The sequence below is a fragment of the Eptesicus fuscus genome, chromosome 6 (assembly GCF_027574615.1).
Source record: "Eptesicus fuscus isolate TK198812 chromosome 6, DD_ASM_mEF_20220401, whole genome shotgun sequence".
Classification (NCBI taxonomy): domain Eukaryota; kingdom Metazoa; phylum Chordata; class Mammalia; order Chiroptera; family Vespertilionidae; genus Eptesicus; species Eptesicus fuscus.
In genome coordinates this window covers 52,390,861-52,408,076 of record NC_072478.1, presented here as the reverse complement: position 1 = coordinate 52,408,076, position 17,216 = coordinate 52,390,861, and the positions used below count along the sequence as shown (strand labels likewise).

Genomic DNA, 17,216 nt, shown 5'->3' with positions numbered 1-17,216 from the left:
ATTGAAACTACCTTTGGAAATACTGTATCTATTGATAATATTAAAAATATATCTAAATGTGCAATTCTTTGTCCTAAAAATGAGCACGTTCAAAAATTAAATGAAGAAATTTTGGATATAGTCGATGGAGATTTTCACACATATTTGAGTGATGATTCCATTGATTCAACGGATGATGCTAAAATAGAAAATTTTCCCATCGAATTTCTTAATAGTATTATTCCTTCAGGAATGCCGTGTCATAAATTAAAATTGAAAGTGGGTGCAATCATCATGCTACTGAGAAATCTTAATAGTAAATGAGGTCTTTGTAATGGTACTAGATTTATTACCAAAAGATTGTGACCTAACATTATCAAAGCTGAAGTATTAACAGGATCTTCAGAAGGAGAGGTTGTTCTGATTCCAAGAATTGATTTGTCCCATCTGACACTAGCCTCCCATTTAAATTAATTTGAAGATAGTTTCCTGTGACGCCAGCATTTGCGATTACTATTAATAAATCACAAGGACAAACTCTAGACAGAGTAGGAATATTCCTACCTGAACCTGTTTTTGCACATGGTCAGTTATATGTAGCTTTCTCTTGAGTTCGAAGAGTGTACGACATTAAAGTTGTAAAAGATGAATCACAAGGGAAATTAGTCAAGCACTCTGAAAGTGTTTTCACTCTTAATGTGGTATACAGGGAGATATTAAAATAAGTTTAATCAATTTATCAGTCATTGTATCAGTGTTGTTTTTACATCATGTTTTTGTTGTTTTTATATCATGTTTTTGTTGTTGTTATATCATGTTGTGATTATTTATTAATAAATTTATATATTATTTTCATATACATTTTACTAATTTTCTTTCATCTCTGACACTTGTATGTAGAGAAAGGGCAAATAGCAATATTAAAATATTTCCTCTAATTAATTCCCTTTTAATGTGTACAAATTTCATGCACCAGGCCACTAGTCTCTACCTAATAAAAGAGTAACATGCTAATTGACCGTACCTTCGTGATACCCACCAGCCAATCAGGAGTGAGTATGCAAATTAACCCAACAAAGATGGAAGGTTAATTTGTATACTCAGGCACTGAGTAGCCGGGATTGGGGCATTCCGCACCACCCCAGCCACTCCGGGCCACTGGGCAGTGTGGGAAGGCAGAAAGGCGGCTCCGGCCAGAGTGAAGGCGGTGCCGGCAGCCAGGGAAAGGAAGGCCCCTTATTGCACGAATCTTTGTGCATCGGGCTTCTAGAGTATATATAATAAGCCATAAGTAATAAGCCACAGTGCAGATAAAATGGAATCATAAAAACACTTAAATCTAAAAGAAGGCAGGTAAAGGAGACAAGGTACTAATGTGAGGACTGAAAAACAACAAGATGGTGCAATTAAACTGACTATATAAAAATTACATGAAATATAAGTGGTCTCAAACCCCAATTAATAAAATACAGAGATTATCAGATGGGCTATAAAAGCAAGACTCTATTATATGCTGTCCATAAAAATAAATTTTAAATATAAAGTCATAGGTTTTTTAAAAATGACAAAAATATACTGCAAGTAATAATCAAAATAGCACTGCCATGGCTATTTACTCTCTGAAAAGGTAAACTTCAGAACATGGATTATTACCAGGAATAAAGAGGGGCACTACACAATGAGAAAGATATTCATTTATAAGTAAAACATAAATCAAAGTGTGTATGTACTGTATTAGTTTCCTAGGGCTCCTATAACAAAGTAGCATAAACTGGGCAGCTTAAACAATAAATATTGTCTCAGAGTTCTGGAAGTTGGAAGTCAAAAATCAAGGTGTTTGCAGAGCCATGCTCTCTTTGAAGCCTCTAGGGAAAGATCCTTCCTTGCTTCTTCCAGCTTCTTGTAACCCAGGTATTCCTTGGCTTATGGCAATATAACTCATATTTCTGTGTCTATCACCACATAGTATTCTTTTCTTTGATGTCTGTTTTTAAGCTTCTCATAAGGACCCCAATCATATAGGATTTGGACCCTTTCTAATGACCTCTCTAATAAGTTTGGGTCTGATTGGTTAAATCTTGGTACCAGAAATCCTTATTGTATTATACAAGAATAGATATTCCTTTATTCTAATGCTAACCGTGTCGAGTCACACTCGACATCCGAGTGCAAAAGGTTAAAAAAGTAACGTTGGAGCATAAAGGGTAGGTAATTACTATTTTTTAATCAATCAAAATTATACCTACTTTTTTTGTGTGAACAGAAAAAAATATATATTTCGGCGTGCTGCAGAATTTTAGTAATTAGTTTATGTGTGTCATGAGATGAAAAAGGTTGAAAATCACTGACCTAATCAATCTAGTATATGTTTTTGTGGTTGTTTTATATTTTAATTATACAGGAAAACATATTTTTAAAGTAAATAAATTTTATGTAGTTTAACAGAATATATTTCTCAATAAAATTCTACTTGTTTTTCTTCCTATATTTAAAAAAAGAGGTAACTATTTAATTGTCTATTCTAGTTTACATAGTGGGCCAATGAGAACTATGGTTTTTGTTTTCAGAATTTTCCCTTTTTCTACTTTCAAAAACTTAAGTTTACATTATAAACAGTGGACTCATTTAAAAAATTCCTCTTCTGAAAGTGAGACAGTCTAAAATAAAGTTATATAGAAATAAAAAGTTTCTGATTAAATTATTTCCCTATAAATGAGTCATATATAACATTCATTCCGTTATAAAACTCTTTAAAAGTGGGGATTTAATTCACTTCGATTTCTGGTACAGTTCTTAGAATAACATCCACAAAAGGTGCTCAGTAAATATTTAATAATCAAATATATGAATAAACACATTTATTCAATATATATAGGGCACTAAAACAGGCGTTAATGTTGAATAAGTATGCTTATTCAAATAAATGGCTTTGAGAATAAAGAATTGGACAGGAGCCCTAGCTGGTCTGGCTCAGTGGATAGAGGGTAGCCTGTGGACTGAAGGGTCCCAGGTTTGATTCTGGTCAAGGACACATGCCCGGGTTGCAGGCTCAATCCCAGGTGGGGGGTGTGCAGAAGGCAGCCAATCAATGATTCTCTCTCATCATTGATTTTTCTATATCTCTCTTCCTCTCCCTTCCTCTCTAAAATCAATAAAAACATATTTTTTTTAAAAAAAGAACTGGATAGGAATGTGCACATGTGGACTAAAAGATAAGTTACTATACTACCCACTGTGAAAAACATAGTACATACTCATGTAAGTGTCACAGTAAACTACAAGAATCAGAAGTTGACACATACAAGTATATATAGAAACCTACTGCACTTAACTCTCTATAAAAAGAAAAAAATATCCCAGTCTGAAATCAAATGTATAGTACCAGTACCTATTGAACTTAAAAATTTTTTTCTAGGTATTTTAAAAACAGTTTTTATGTAAATTCATGGTAAGAATACATGTCCCCTACTCTGAATCTAACCAAGTTAGTATACCCAGCACTAAACTAAGAAAACAGGAAGTATTATGGGATAAAACTGGTAATGTTATATATATAAAACAATCCATTTATAAATAATAATAAATGGTCACTCCACACCACAGTAACTTAGGATGATTAGTGAATAAATACTTAACTTGGAAAAGGATTACTGACTGGCAATGTGTTGCTGGTATATGTCAGGATTATTCATCACCCTGACAGTAATATTAACCACAATCCATTTCAGTTACTTCAGTTTATCGTTTACTGACTAATGTTAAAAAACAATGTCATTGAAGGCTGCTTAAATAAAGTATAAGGTTAACCTCTGTTAGTCATTTACAAACTTCCACTGGAAGGTAACTTCCAGTAGAAAACCCACTATGCTATACAGAGTGCTAATACTTAATAAATGTAAAGTTTTAAAAATAGTGACACAAAACAGATTGTTTTCTAATTTTAAAACCATATATATATGTGTGTGTGTGTGTGTGTGTGTGTGTGTATACACATACAAACACACACACATACACACACACATATATACATACATATACACACACACATATACATAAATGTACATATACATTCACACTTTCCTGAACTTAATTTTACATTCTGGGGAAAGAGTTGCATAGCCATATTTTAAACTAACTACATCACATTGAACAAGTAATAATTTAAATCTTTGTCTGTGTACCCATAACATATTTTCTTCAGTACTACATAAATACTATAAAATACAATATATAATTATATAGTTTGCTATATAAGACCCCTCAAAATTAAGTAATTTTCTAAAGGTCCCTTACTAATAACTGAGGAAGACTGACACAAGTCTACATAAATCTTAAGATTTCCTCTCTGGTCCTCTAATTTCATCTTTCCAGGCTATTTTCCCATATCGTTTTGATGTTCCTTTTAGGAAACATCTGCACATACATTCTACTTCCTATAGCATAATTTTTTTTATCAATGCGATAGCTTTATTGTTGTAAGAGTTTTCTTGTTTTGTTTCTTAAATTGTTTCTTTTCTGTTTCTTAAATTGTCTTTGCTTTTTCTGGTTTCGTTTATTTTTCTGTTTGTTTTGTCTTTGTCACCTTTCATATTGTAGACTATCTTTATGTGTTTGCTAACACTTGGGTATACCTTCATTTTAAAAATGAAACCTGAAAGAGCTGACTGAAGTATATGCAGCATAAGTAGCAACGTGAACTGGTAGATTTCATTGGAGGGAAATCAGGTGAGCTTCAAGTATAATCTCTAAATGTTAGTATTTTTTAGGTCTTGCCTCTTGAACAAGTCAATATTCCCAAAGAATGATATATAATATAATCCTCTGTCTTACAGGGTGGGGTTAGTACTGGCCTGCCTGCCAGAATTCTGATAGCATGACAGCAAAAGGGTCTGGGGGCCTTCACATTCAGTACTTAAGCTTTTAGTTAATCCCCCTGTGTTCCATTCATTACCTTTGCTGTTCTTGGAGTTCTCAAATCAGAAAAGTCTCTGGTACAATTTCTCCAAACAGTAAACCTCTTGCTCTTTTGTTCAGATAAAGGGGAGAATAGTGGATTTTGGAAAGAAGTGGAAATAAATGTAAGTTTATTCTTTCTTGTTATACCTAAAATATACCAGTTCACTGACAGACACAGGTCTGAGATGAAACCCTAGCCTTAACACTTGGAAATGTGTGACCTTGGAGAGTTCCTTAACCTCACCATGTCTTAGTTTTCTTATCTATGAAATAAAGATAATAACGCATTCCTTACAGTGCTGTTGAGGAATTAACAAAGAGAGCATATGTAAAAGGTTTGTTACAGTGGAAGGCACTTACCAGAGCTTCACTTACAACACTACAAATATATTCTAAACTACCCCAATGTAATTCTGCTTATTAGGCTGTGAATTCCCCCAAGACCAGGGAATGCAATTTATTTAAAAAATCCCTAAAATCAATGTCGACATAATAGCATCTATGTTTGATGTCTTAGATTAAAATATGTTTAAGATATTTTATCAGCCAATAAAAAATATCCAAGTGTGAGGTAATTTTATCTTTGTGCATTTGTATTTTATTTAAACACTGTATTTACTGTTGTAATATCATAAGGTTTGTTTTAAGTCCGAATTCCTGTGGTTTGACTGAAGCCCAATATATAGAAAACAAAGTGAAAGTTATAACAATACTTAAACAATATAGCCTTCTCCATCCCCACCCCCCAAAAAGAGTGTTCTTTTACCTCTGGGACATCTAGATGGTATATTGATTCCCGGTATGTCTGTTACAGGGCAGACTAAAAGGACTGGCATTTGTCAGAAACAGCACTTAAAACTTAAAGAGATAAAGAAGTGTTGTCTGATCAACAACAGTTAAATGTCGGTAGTCAATTCCAGGTCAAGATGCATGCTGTATATATTAAATGTGTGTGCTAGAGAGAAATATCTCACATATAAAAATATACAACCAAAGGGTAGGAGATAAATGAGAGACCAAGAGAGAAAACCACATACTTTTTCTTTAAACACACACACACACACACACAGAGAGAGAGAGAGAGAGAGAGAGAGAGAGAGAGAGAGAGAGAGAGAGAGAGAGAGAGAGAGAACCACTAAGAACTCATCAGCAAGTAAATAGATTCAGGAGAGCTTTGTCTCTCAGTTCTCAGTTATCTGACAATTTACTCTTCAGAAACATTTTGATCCAGATTAGGGCAATGGAAGCTGCCGTTTTAACAGAGTGTGAATGGTAAAGCATTGTGACATAGGTTAAAAAAGAAGAAACTATGACTTATTGAGGTCTGGATCAAAATTTAACATTCAGTTTGAAGATCTGATGATAGAAAACTTTCCTCAGATTCCCACATTGCAAAACAGGAGACAGGAGAATACTGCACAGGATCATCTTCCCCTAATGTTGACTTTTCATGTTTCTGCCTCTGAACCAAAATAACTCATGTTATGCTTGTCCTCCAAAGATGAAAAATGGATGGCTTTTCTTTTCCCTCTATTTGATCTCAAACTCTTTCAGTATTTTCCTTCATTTTAAAATGTAAAAACTGATTATTAAAAATAAAATGCCTGCTTACACTTTGGCCAGTCCTCATTTTCTCCCCCAATTTTTGGTTTACTATTTAGTACAACAGTAACTACCTGATTTTATTCTTTCAAATCTCCAGAAACTGAGAATTCCTGGTGAGCAATATTACTCCTTAAAAACACACACCAATAAATGAAACACACACACACACACACACACACACACACACACACACACACACACAAATTAATAACTGAGTAGTAACATCAGGGATTCTCTAGTTTTAACCAAACAATCAGCTTTTCCATAAAACAGGTGAAGTCAAAACAGCTTGGAGCATCACCTGGAAAAAACACCCCAAGAGTGGGCAATTCGGGAAAGCTTTCCTTTTCAAGCGACAGAACGTAGGCTGTATTTACCATGTATTTCACCGATAGAGGTGAAAGGCTACTTGATAAAATAATATTAAAACAGATTCAGCCATTGATGTCAAAAGCAGGAGGCAGCATAGCAATTTGTTTCTCAAACTTCTGGGGGGGGGTGTGTATTTTTTTCTGCCAAGGGCCATTTGGATATTTATAACATCATTCGCGGGCCAAACAAAATTATCAGCTTGAAAATTAGCCTGCTGTATTTGGTCAAACATTTACTTAACTCACCCCTAGTGCCTTGGCAGGGCCAGACCAAAGGTTTTTCTTGGGCCTTATAGGGCCCAAGGGCTAGACTTTCCCTACCCGTTTTACTTATTTATTTACTACTTACTTACATATTTTTATTGATTTCAGAGAGGAAGGGAGAAAGAGATAAAAACATCAATGATGACAGAGAACCATTGATTGGCTGCCTTCTGCATGCCCCTACTGGAGATCAAGCCCCCAACCTAGGTATGTGCTCTTGACCGGAATCAAACCCAGAACCCTTCAGTCTGTAGGCCGACGCTCTAACCACTGAGCAAAACCAGCTAAGGGCCTATCTCTGCTTTAAATCCTAACCCAATGCAAACGTAAGTACACATACACACACCATAAGCAGAAGATTCATAGAGGATGCACACTGATACTTCTTTTTTTCTTATGTAATACTACACTATTCTAATCATTAAAAAAATGCTAGCTTTAAACTGCAATTTGAAAAACACTAGCTTGGTGTTTAAATTCTGATTCTACCCACTCGCGGTGAAAACCGTGTAGAAGCTGTAGAACCTCACAGTGCTTCAGTTTCTGTCTCTGTAAAAGGCAATTAATAGTGTCACCTATCTTAAAAGGTCTTTGTGAGGATTAAGAGTTAACACGTGTAATCAACTTAGATAACAGCCTGACATATAGTAAGTCCTCAGTAAATATCAGTTAACAATAACATGGGATGTTTCTAGCTCCTGAATTCCATAGCGAATCTTCATTTGCAAGTGAATGGTTATCAAATGCATTTCAATCTAAGAACATACTTATTTTATAGAATATGCATCCAGATTACAGTACATACTTAATATTCCCAAATAACGATGTGGTGGATGAGAAGAGAAATGATTGCCTCAGACTCTCTTGGTTTCTCCTCTCTTAGAAAATTGGCTTATACAACCCCTCTGCTACTAAGGAAAAATAGTAAATCACAGTAGCAAGAAAATTTTCCTCATCTACAAAGGAAGCCCTAGTACTGAGACACTCAGCCATCATAATCTGTTTTTATGGTCTGACATTTTGTAAATATATTCCGACCCTAATTATAATTTCTTATAAAGGACAAAAAGAGAATGTTGCTTCTTATTTCTGTCAAGAAGGTTGTCAAAATATAAAAATCAATATATATTTATAAAATATAAATTAATGTCACTCCAAAGTCTATGCATGGTTAGATCTGTCTTCTCATCATAAGAATTTTAGACTCATGATGGGAAAGTGGAGGCAAAAAAAATCAACCTCAAAATCAAACCCTACTTTTTCCAGCTGTGAAAGAATAAATTAAACCATTATGTTAAAGGAGGACTTTCTGAATACAAGATTTAATTTTCATCAGATTTTTTTCAGACTAAAATAGATCTGATTTCCTAAAATACTGACAATACTAACTTGCAATTATTACAATTGTACATAAAATAAAATTTTGTGACTTCAAGAAAAAATTTTTACATTGTTCTATTCAGACATTTTCTTTCCTCAAAAAAATTATCAGAAAAAATAATACAGAGTAAAGAGTGTTGCTCACATTAATTCAGCTTGAGAAAGAAAATTCCCTGTGCAATATGGAAGAGATTGCCAAATAAAATTGTAGCCATGTATCAAAAACCCCTCTGAAAACCAGCTTTGGGGAAATTAAAGGGACATAAATATGCATAAGTAATTCAATACTTTTCCAAGCTAGTCAGGCTATATTATCTATTCAAGAATAGGGATAAGAACTGTTTGTTTTAAATTAAGCTTTACACACAATGTTTTCTTCAATTTTGCAAGTTTATTTAAACAAATAGTAATGGTTGTTAAATGTATACTATGGGAAAATTTTAATATAATTATATTATAGTCATTATTCATGGAGATATAGCTCATTTCACATATGAGATGTATTCCTGAAAATATGTTTATAAGAAGATATTGGAAAATGGAATCATCCTGTACACATTGTGGCAGACTTTAACACCAACAGGAGTGAAATATTTTTATAAATAATTACCAGTATTCCATATGTATAAATTACAATTTTCAAGTATCTGATATGCTTATTTCACTAAATTTAATGTCATTAATTCCAAACTCACTATTTCCATCAATATTTAAATGGAAACAATAACTACTAGTGGAATTCCACTTTCAAGAACTTGAATGAATGTAGCATTTGAGCTACTGTTGCTTTGTAGGAAAGGAGATGTTACCTATAAGTGGCCATTAGAGCTCCCCACTTCTTCCCAGCCCTTCTAATTACACTACTGTTCGCTATCCAACTGTGTACCCTTCAGTTCTTGTTGTAAGCACTCTGTATAAACACTCCTTCCTCAGCCCAAAATACAAATCTTTCACAAAATCTTATAAAAATAGATAAAATTTAAGGCACTAAATCACAAAAATGATATTTTTATGTTTCTATAGTGTATATGAAATACATGGATAGAGACTAATGAAAGCAACTCTTGTTTTGATTTTGAACTGGGCCCTCTCCTCATTTATCACATACAGAAGGTAAGTTATAGCTAAAACAGTCTTTTACCCACCCAACAAAAGTATTTGGCAGGTTACTTAGAAACAGCTTTAATATTAATATACAAATAAAATTCAATTTTAATAATCATATTTAGCTGCCAAATAACCTATAACAGCACTTTGTTAATATCATTTCTATGAATTCTCATAATGAAAACATCATAAAACCTACATTTAAAAATAAATGTGTGGCTTTCTCTGGCCAGGTAAGAGTTTTAGTGGGAGAGAACAAAGATGAGGGTCAGAGAAAGGAGGCAGTCGGCAAGAACAGGGGTGTGAGGAGGTAATATGCTGCGGGAACTCTTGCTCAGGGACAATGATGGCACATGACAGAAATACAGCCTCCGCAGAGATATACAAACAGTCTCCCACTTATCACCATTAGTAACTGTTCCATCAAGACAGAAACATGCACCCTATCGACAATCCATCTCACTACCCACTGCATCTTGAGGAGCCTAAAAAAAAAAATCCTCTACAGCGCAAGAAAGTCTTAATAAGCTATGTGTTTAAATAGAAGTCCAAACTGATGGACTCAGTTAAGAAACAGCAATAAAAGGGGGCAATTATTCTAAAACCCTAGAAAGGTTATTTATTGAAATGTGATTTATTTTGTGAAGCACATTTACATTTTAACAAATTAACAAAAAATGAGATTTTACTTTTCTGTACATGAAATTCAAATAATAAAGAGACTAGGCTATAATTGCCCAAGAATTAAAGAGTTGTCCAGTGTTTACTACTGACCTATTTCATGGCTCACTACACACGTCAAACTAATAAAGTCCTCAATTTTGTTCATCGGTTTATTTGGTTCATTCGATTTCACATATGAGTGAGATCATGTGATACTTACCTTTCTCAGAATGGCTTATTTAGCTCAGCATATTAAAAAATCAAATACATTTAATATTAATATTTTATAACTGGGGGAAATGCCATATGTGTTTTATTATTTAATTCATTTAACACTTTTGAATGGCAGGCCCTGTGCTAGGCAGAGGAGAAATAATTATGTACAAGAACTCTATTATTATAAAGTTTAGTGAGGGAGATAACCAATAAAAATAGGTAGAAAGATATGTAAAATGTAGGATGTTTTAGTGCTTGGAAAGAAACAGAGCGGACTATCAGGGAAGGAAGGCAGTCAGCACTCGTCTCTATGAGGAGGTAATCTAAAGGCGGAGCCAGTCAGCTGCTCACAAAGCGGGGAGATGAACAGTGAAGGCAGAGAAAGCAAAGCTCTAACTTGGGAAATAATTGTTCTGCTTCCAATAAGTGAAGAAAAGTTTAAGCACTGGGGTTATATAAGTCAACATTAGACTTAAAAAGAATCCATTGGAACAAGGAATAGGTGAGAGAAGAGAAAGGGGAGGCAGGGGGGTGGGTTAGGAGAGGTGCAGTAGTGAAGGGCTACTAGTCCTTTTGTAAGAATACTGATGAGAAGTTCCCACGACTTTCTTCGTGAGTTTTAACACACTTAGAAGAAGATGCTATCTGAGAATCATGTCTTTTTGAACGCATATGGAAAAATATATATCAGTTAATATTTTTAATTGGCATCAAGTTTTTCTGTATATTAAAGTTTTTTATTTTAAACTGGAGAATACTAACATACATTTAAAATATAAATATACAAAAGTTATAATTATTAAAAGATTTTTAAAAAGTAATCTGAAAATTAAATATAATCAAATATATTTTTAAATGTAAGACCATTATATTTCAGATAATAACTGAGAAATTACCTTAGATAAATCTCTGAAGTTACTTGGCAAGGTAAGATCCAATTCTTCTGATTCATAATTAGTGATGACCCAGGGAAACACTGGATACTGATTTAAGTCATTGTAACTCCGTCCTGGGAGAGAAAAAACAGTCACTCAATCTAAAATAATAAAATAAAATGATGAGAAGATTCAACAGTATAATTTTGTAAAAATAACTTTTTTGAGTGCCAGATATTGCTCTCTGTGTTATCCATACATTATTTCATTTAATCCCGACAATACTCCTATGAAATTAGCATCATCCCCATTTTACATGTGAAAAAACTGAGGCACAAAAGGTTAATCTACCCAAAATCATGTAGTAACTAGTAATGGTCAAACTATATTCAAATACAGATACTCTGGCCCCCATGATTATGTTCTCATAAAGTACCTTTGACTATTTTTTGTTACTTGAAAGCCTGCACCAAATAAAATATTCTTCATTAAAATTTAAAAAATAATAATTTGCAATTCTTACAGAGCTTTTCAAAACTAGGTTCATTTCTCTGCCATTAATTAACCAACAGACCAACTAATCAACCAAGTTTAAGTGATTTGAGCCCTGTGGGCATTCATTAGTCATCTGTAAAATGAAAGAGTTGCACCAAATTACTCTGAAATTTCTGTGACAGCTTTCAAAACCAATGATCCTCTGAACATAATGAACACCATCGTCAATGTTACTTCCCCTCACTCCCGAATGCTGCCATACTCTCCTATACCTCCTCCAAACTAATGACAAGTAATGACACAGTTAGCTGATGTCAAACAGTTTGTACCTTGTAAATTCTTGTTATTTAATATTATGTTTTAATTACCACTGTCATCTCTCTAATGCAGGCCCTCATTTCTTTTTACATATAATTGCTTCCTAAATTTGATTCTGCCTAGTCTCTCTCCACTCCAATTTACCCTTCATTCTGCCTCCAAGTTACCTTTTCACACAGTTCTATTATCATTCATTTGTTCAAAAACTTTCACAAGTTTCCCAATGAATTGACTGCTAACTCCTCAAATTGACAGAAAGTCAATTCCACACAACCTTTCTAGTTTTCTTTCTCATTATACTTTAGGAATATATACTTCTTATGCACGCGCACACACACACACACACACACACACACACATATACACATATACAGTAGTCCCCTTTATCCATGGTTTCTTTTCTATGTTTTCAGTTACTCTCAGTGAACTGTGGTCCAAATATATTAAATGAAAAATTCTAGAAATAAACAATTCATAAGTTTTAAGTCACACGCCATTCTGAATAGTGTGATAAATCTCCCACCATCCTGCTTTGTCCACCTGAACATGAACCATCCCTTTGTCCAGCACATCCACCTGGTAGACAGCACCCGCCCTTAGTCACCCAGCAGCCATCTCGGTTATCAGATTGACTGTGGAGTGTCTCAGAGCTTGCATTCAGGTAACACTTATTTTACATAATAATGGCTCTAAAGCACAAGAGCAGTAATGTTGACAGTAATGTTGACAATCAGAAACTATAAAGTATAAGTATATAGAGAAAATATATAGTATAAATAGAGTTGGTACTATACATGGTTTCAGGTATCTATTGGGGGGGTGTCTTTGAACATTTGCCACATGAATGGGGGGGACTACTTTACATATAATAAATAACTTGTCTGTGTGTGCATATAACTATACCATTAATTGTTCTTTAGCTTTACTTCATAATTTTCCACTTATCTTTTTTGGCTTATGCCTTCAGTTTTACATAAAATAACTTCTCTCCCAACTACCTCCTCTGTTAATTAAATATATATCCTTACTCAAACATAAAATCTTACCTGATTTTTTCCCTTACTCTACCAATTGGAAGACTATATTTTTATTGATTTGAGAGAGAGAGGAAAGGAGAGGGAGAGGGAGGGAGGAAGAGAGAGAGAGAGAGAGAGAGAGAGAGAGAGAGAGAGAGAGAGAGAGAGAGAGAGAAAGAGAGAGAGAGAGAGAGAGAGAGAGAGAGAGAGAGAGAGAGAGAGAGAGAGAGAGAGAGAAGAAAGGGGAGAGAAAGAGAGAAACACCTATGTGAGAGAAACATCGATTGATTGCCTACCATAGTGCACAGGGATCCAACCTACAACCTTGGTATGTGCCCTGACCAGGAATTAAACCCGAAACCTTTTGGTGATGCTTCAACTAACAGAACCACCTGGCCAGAGCTATTTTGTAATTTTTATTGATTCTATACCCCTTTGCTCTAGAATCACGTAAATGGTCCCATTTTTACTTAAAATAACTTCTGTGAGAGTAAGCAACATGCCTTATGCTCTTATCTCCTTTGTGCCTCAAATATAAACTCTGTCAGTTTCTTGACCTAAATCTCAAATGTCTCATAATTACATTCCTTGAGACATTTCTTTATGCAAATCATCACAAATAAAAAGTAATGACACATTTCTATTCTTTAGTCTTTAAAAGTGAACAGTTTCTATAGTAATCTTTAGTAATATTATATGATTATAGATCTTGTACAGGACATTTAATCTTTATATTTTAATATATTGGTCATAATATTCCTTTATTTAATATTTAACCACAGTTTTCTTTTTTTCTATGTTGTGTTTCATTGACTCAACACATAATACATTTATAATTAAGTTGTTAAAAGATTCTTAGGATTTGTTATAGTTATTCATTCCTTCTATTCCATAGTGAGTCCATTCTTACTATATTGAACAGTTAGTTGTAAATTGTCATTTTATATTTTTGGAAAAGACTGTATATACCCATTTTTTATTTTTCTCAAGTAGCCAACTGTTCATATACAAAGCTTTAAACTCTATTTTCAAAATTACTCTTGATAAGGTATATTTATTTAGTAATAATAAAAATAAAAATAAGGTATATATACATCAGTAATCAAAGTAATCTAATCATGTCACAATAAACAGTTTACTCTTTGAAATAAGTCAACATGTGAGCTTAGGTTACCTGCTATTGTGTTGAGAAACATCAAGTACTCAAAGTTTGAAATCTCTCTGTGCTGCCATCGCTGAGTCATATTAGAAGCTTTAAAAAGTTGACGTGGACTAGCTAATGAGATACGCCTGTAAAAAAAAAAAAAAAAGAAATTGATGTAGAATCAATTTGACTTAAGATTATACCACAATAATAAATCATGAATATCTTTACTTATTCAAAATGATACCAGTATAGTCTGAAAAGTTCTATTTATGTTATACTAATGAGTAGTAGAGATGTTTCCATCTACAATTAATGGTTAAACAAATGATGTGGACTAGCCACAGGTCTATTATACATGTTCTATTCATTAAGGTAAGCTTTCATTACAATGCCATTATAATATCTAGGCTCCATAGGTTGATTAATAATAGGATAATTAATAATTCACTGCTTTACTGATATAAAAGGAATTATAGTAACTTAAAAATACATCTAAAATTGTATTAATATTTTTATCAATCTTAATAGTCATTAAAGATAACACATTTGTCCTCATACAGCTAAATATTATGTTTGCATACCCTTTGTAACAGGGAAAAGGGGATGGTAAACTCTTTAGTGGTCTATTCAAGGGTAGGATAGAGGTTAAAAAAAACTTATTTTTTTATACATCTTAACAGAAGATGAAGTTTTCTGTTTTCCTGATGCAATGTAAATAACAATGGATACAACCAACCAGTAATAAGAAGCACTGGGAAATCAGTAGCAGGATCAATTATTCTATTCAGGGCATAGCATTTCAGGTAAGTATGTTGTCACGGTTCTTCTATAACTCAGGACAAGGTAGCTATTTTTTTTAAAACTTTATTTACAAAGGTGTAATTTACATACCATAAAATTTACCCATTATTAAGTGTACTATTCAATGATTTTTTAAAATTGCATTTCTAGAATTGTGCAATTGTCACCACAGTGCACTTGAGAACATTTTCATCACCACAAAACCTTGCCTTGGGCCTATTTATAGTTAATCACCATTCCTATCCCCAGGTCTAGGCAACTATCAATTTGCTTTTTGTCTCTATAAACTTGCCTTTTCTGGACATTCAGATCAACAGAATTAGAATCATGTAGTCTTTTGCATCAGGCTTCTTTCACTAACCACAAAGAAGTTAGTGAAATGAGGTTCATCAATGTGCTGGCATGTATTAGTTGTTCATCTATTTTGATTGCTAAACAGTATTCCATTGTATAAATATAAAATATACATGGTAAGTGCTGAAAATCTATTTAAGTGACTGATTTATTGAGTTAAGACTTTTAGCTTTAACAGTAGGAAAACATTACTAAAATTCCCAAGTATGATAACACATTATTAGGTGATAAATAAAAACTTTTTACAATAGAAAAAGTGAATCTTTTATTATTAAGATAAGGAAATCTATACAATTCTGAGTTGCTTCCCTCTGAATCCTTAAATTCCCCAGCCTATATAATAAAAGTGTAATATGCAAATCGATGTAACGGCAGAACAGCGGAATGACCATCCAGACGACCATCCAGGACAATACTATGACACCCACTGGCACCAGGCCAGCCAAGGCCATTGTGATGGGATTAGTTGGGGGCCCAGCCATTGCCCCATGATTGCCCCGCAGAGGGAGGCCCAGACCACTGGCTGGCAGGGCGATCAATTGGGGGGCTCCATGATTGCCCCAAAGAGGGAGGCCCAGGCCACCCACCAGCAGGCTGCAGCGGGTGGGCGGGGCCGCCCTCTGCAAGGGAAACCTGGGTCCCTGGTGCCGGAAGGAAGAAGGTGCCGGCAGCTGGGGGAAGGAAGGCCTACTCTTACAGGAATTTTGTGCATCAGGCATCTAGTTACATTATAAAATTATCTAATCAATACCCTGATTTGCATTGTAAAGCAACTATTGCTTATAACACAGAGGGGCCTCTTTATGTGCCCTGTTTACCTAAAAGCTGTGATCATTATTAGTTTTAAAGCATGTCCACAAATTCTTTGATACTTCCTCTTTAAGAGGTGAAGTTTGATTACTCTTCCCTAGAGCCTGGGTTGTATTTTTGTTGTTGTTGCTAATCCTCACCTGAGGATATTTTGTCCAATGATTTTAAAAAGTGAAAAGGGAAGGAGGGAGTGGATGAGAAAAGAAGAAGGAGAAGAGAAAGAGAGACACACATTGATTGGTTGCCTCCCATATGTGCCTCTACTATGAAACCTGCAACCCAGGCAGGTGCCCTTGACTGGGAGTCAAACCCAAGACCCATTGGTGCATGGCCGACACTGTAACCACTGAGTCACACTGGCAAGGGCACACGAGCTGTATTTAATGACTCACTTGTAACAAATAGAATGTAGCAAAAATGTGGGCACCGTACTATCAAGGGTAGGTCATAGAGAAGAAACTGGGGCATCAATACAAAATTAGGTATGCTAAAAGTAAGCTAAATTTCTACATCTAATATGTTTCAAGCAATCAACAGAAAAATCCCACTGGTTCACTCTTCACACTTTTCAATTTGTTAACAAAATTGTATTGATGATGAATCAGTACCTACTATCAGAGAAGATAATAGTGATAGTCTCTCATTCTTGATATTGGTAATTAGTATTTTCTTTCTCTCATTGTTTATAAGTTTTATATTTTTTTATTAATCTTTACAGAAAAACAACTTTTCATTACATTAATTTTTCTTTATTGTTTTTATTTTTCATTGATGGCCTGCCTTCATGCTTTTTTTTCAGCTCACTTTGGTTTAATTTGCTCCTCTTTTTCTAGTTTCTTCAGACAGAAGTTCAGTTGGC

At 34.2% G+C, this 17,216-nt stretch overlaps 1 protein-coding gene across 1 annotated transcript in view; it reads right to left on the bottom strand.

The window, feature by feature from the left end:
- LRBA (LPS responsive beige-like anchor protein) overlaps positions 1–17,216 on the bottom strand; it is a 564,845-nt gene that overhangs the window by 156,637 nt on the left and 390,992 nt on the right. Inside the window, exons 42-43 of the mRNA XM_054717692.1 lie at positions 14,420–14,535; positions 11,438–11,550 (exon numbers count right to left, since the gene is read on the bottom strand). Coding sequence (XP_054573667.1) covers positions 11,438–11,550; positions 14,420–14,535 — 229 coding nt within the window. The remainder of the gene's footprint in view (positions 1–11,437; positions 11,551–14,419; positions 14,536–17,216) is intronic.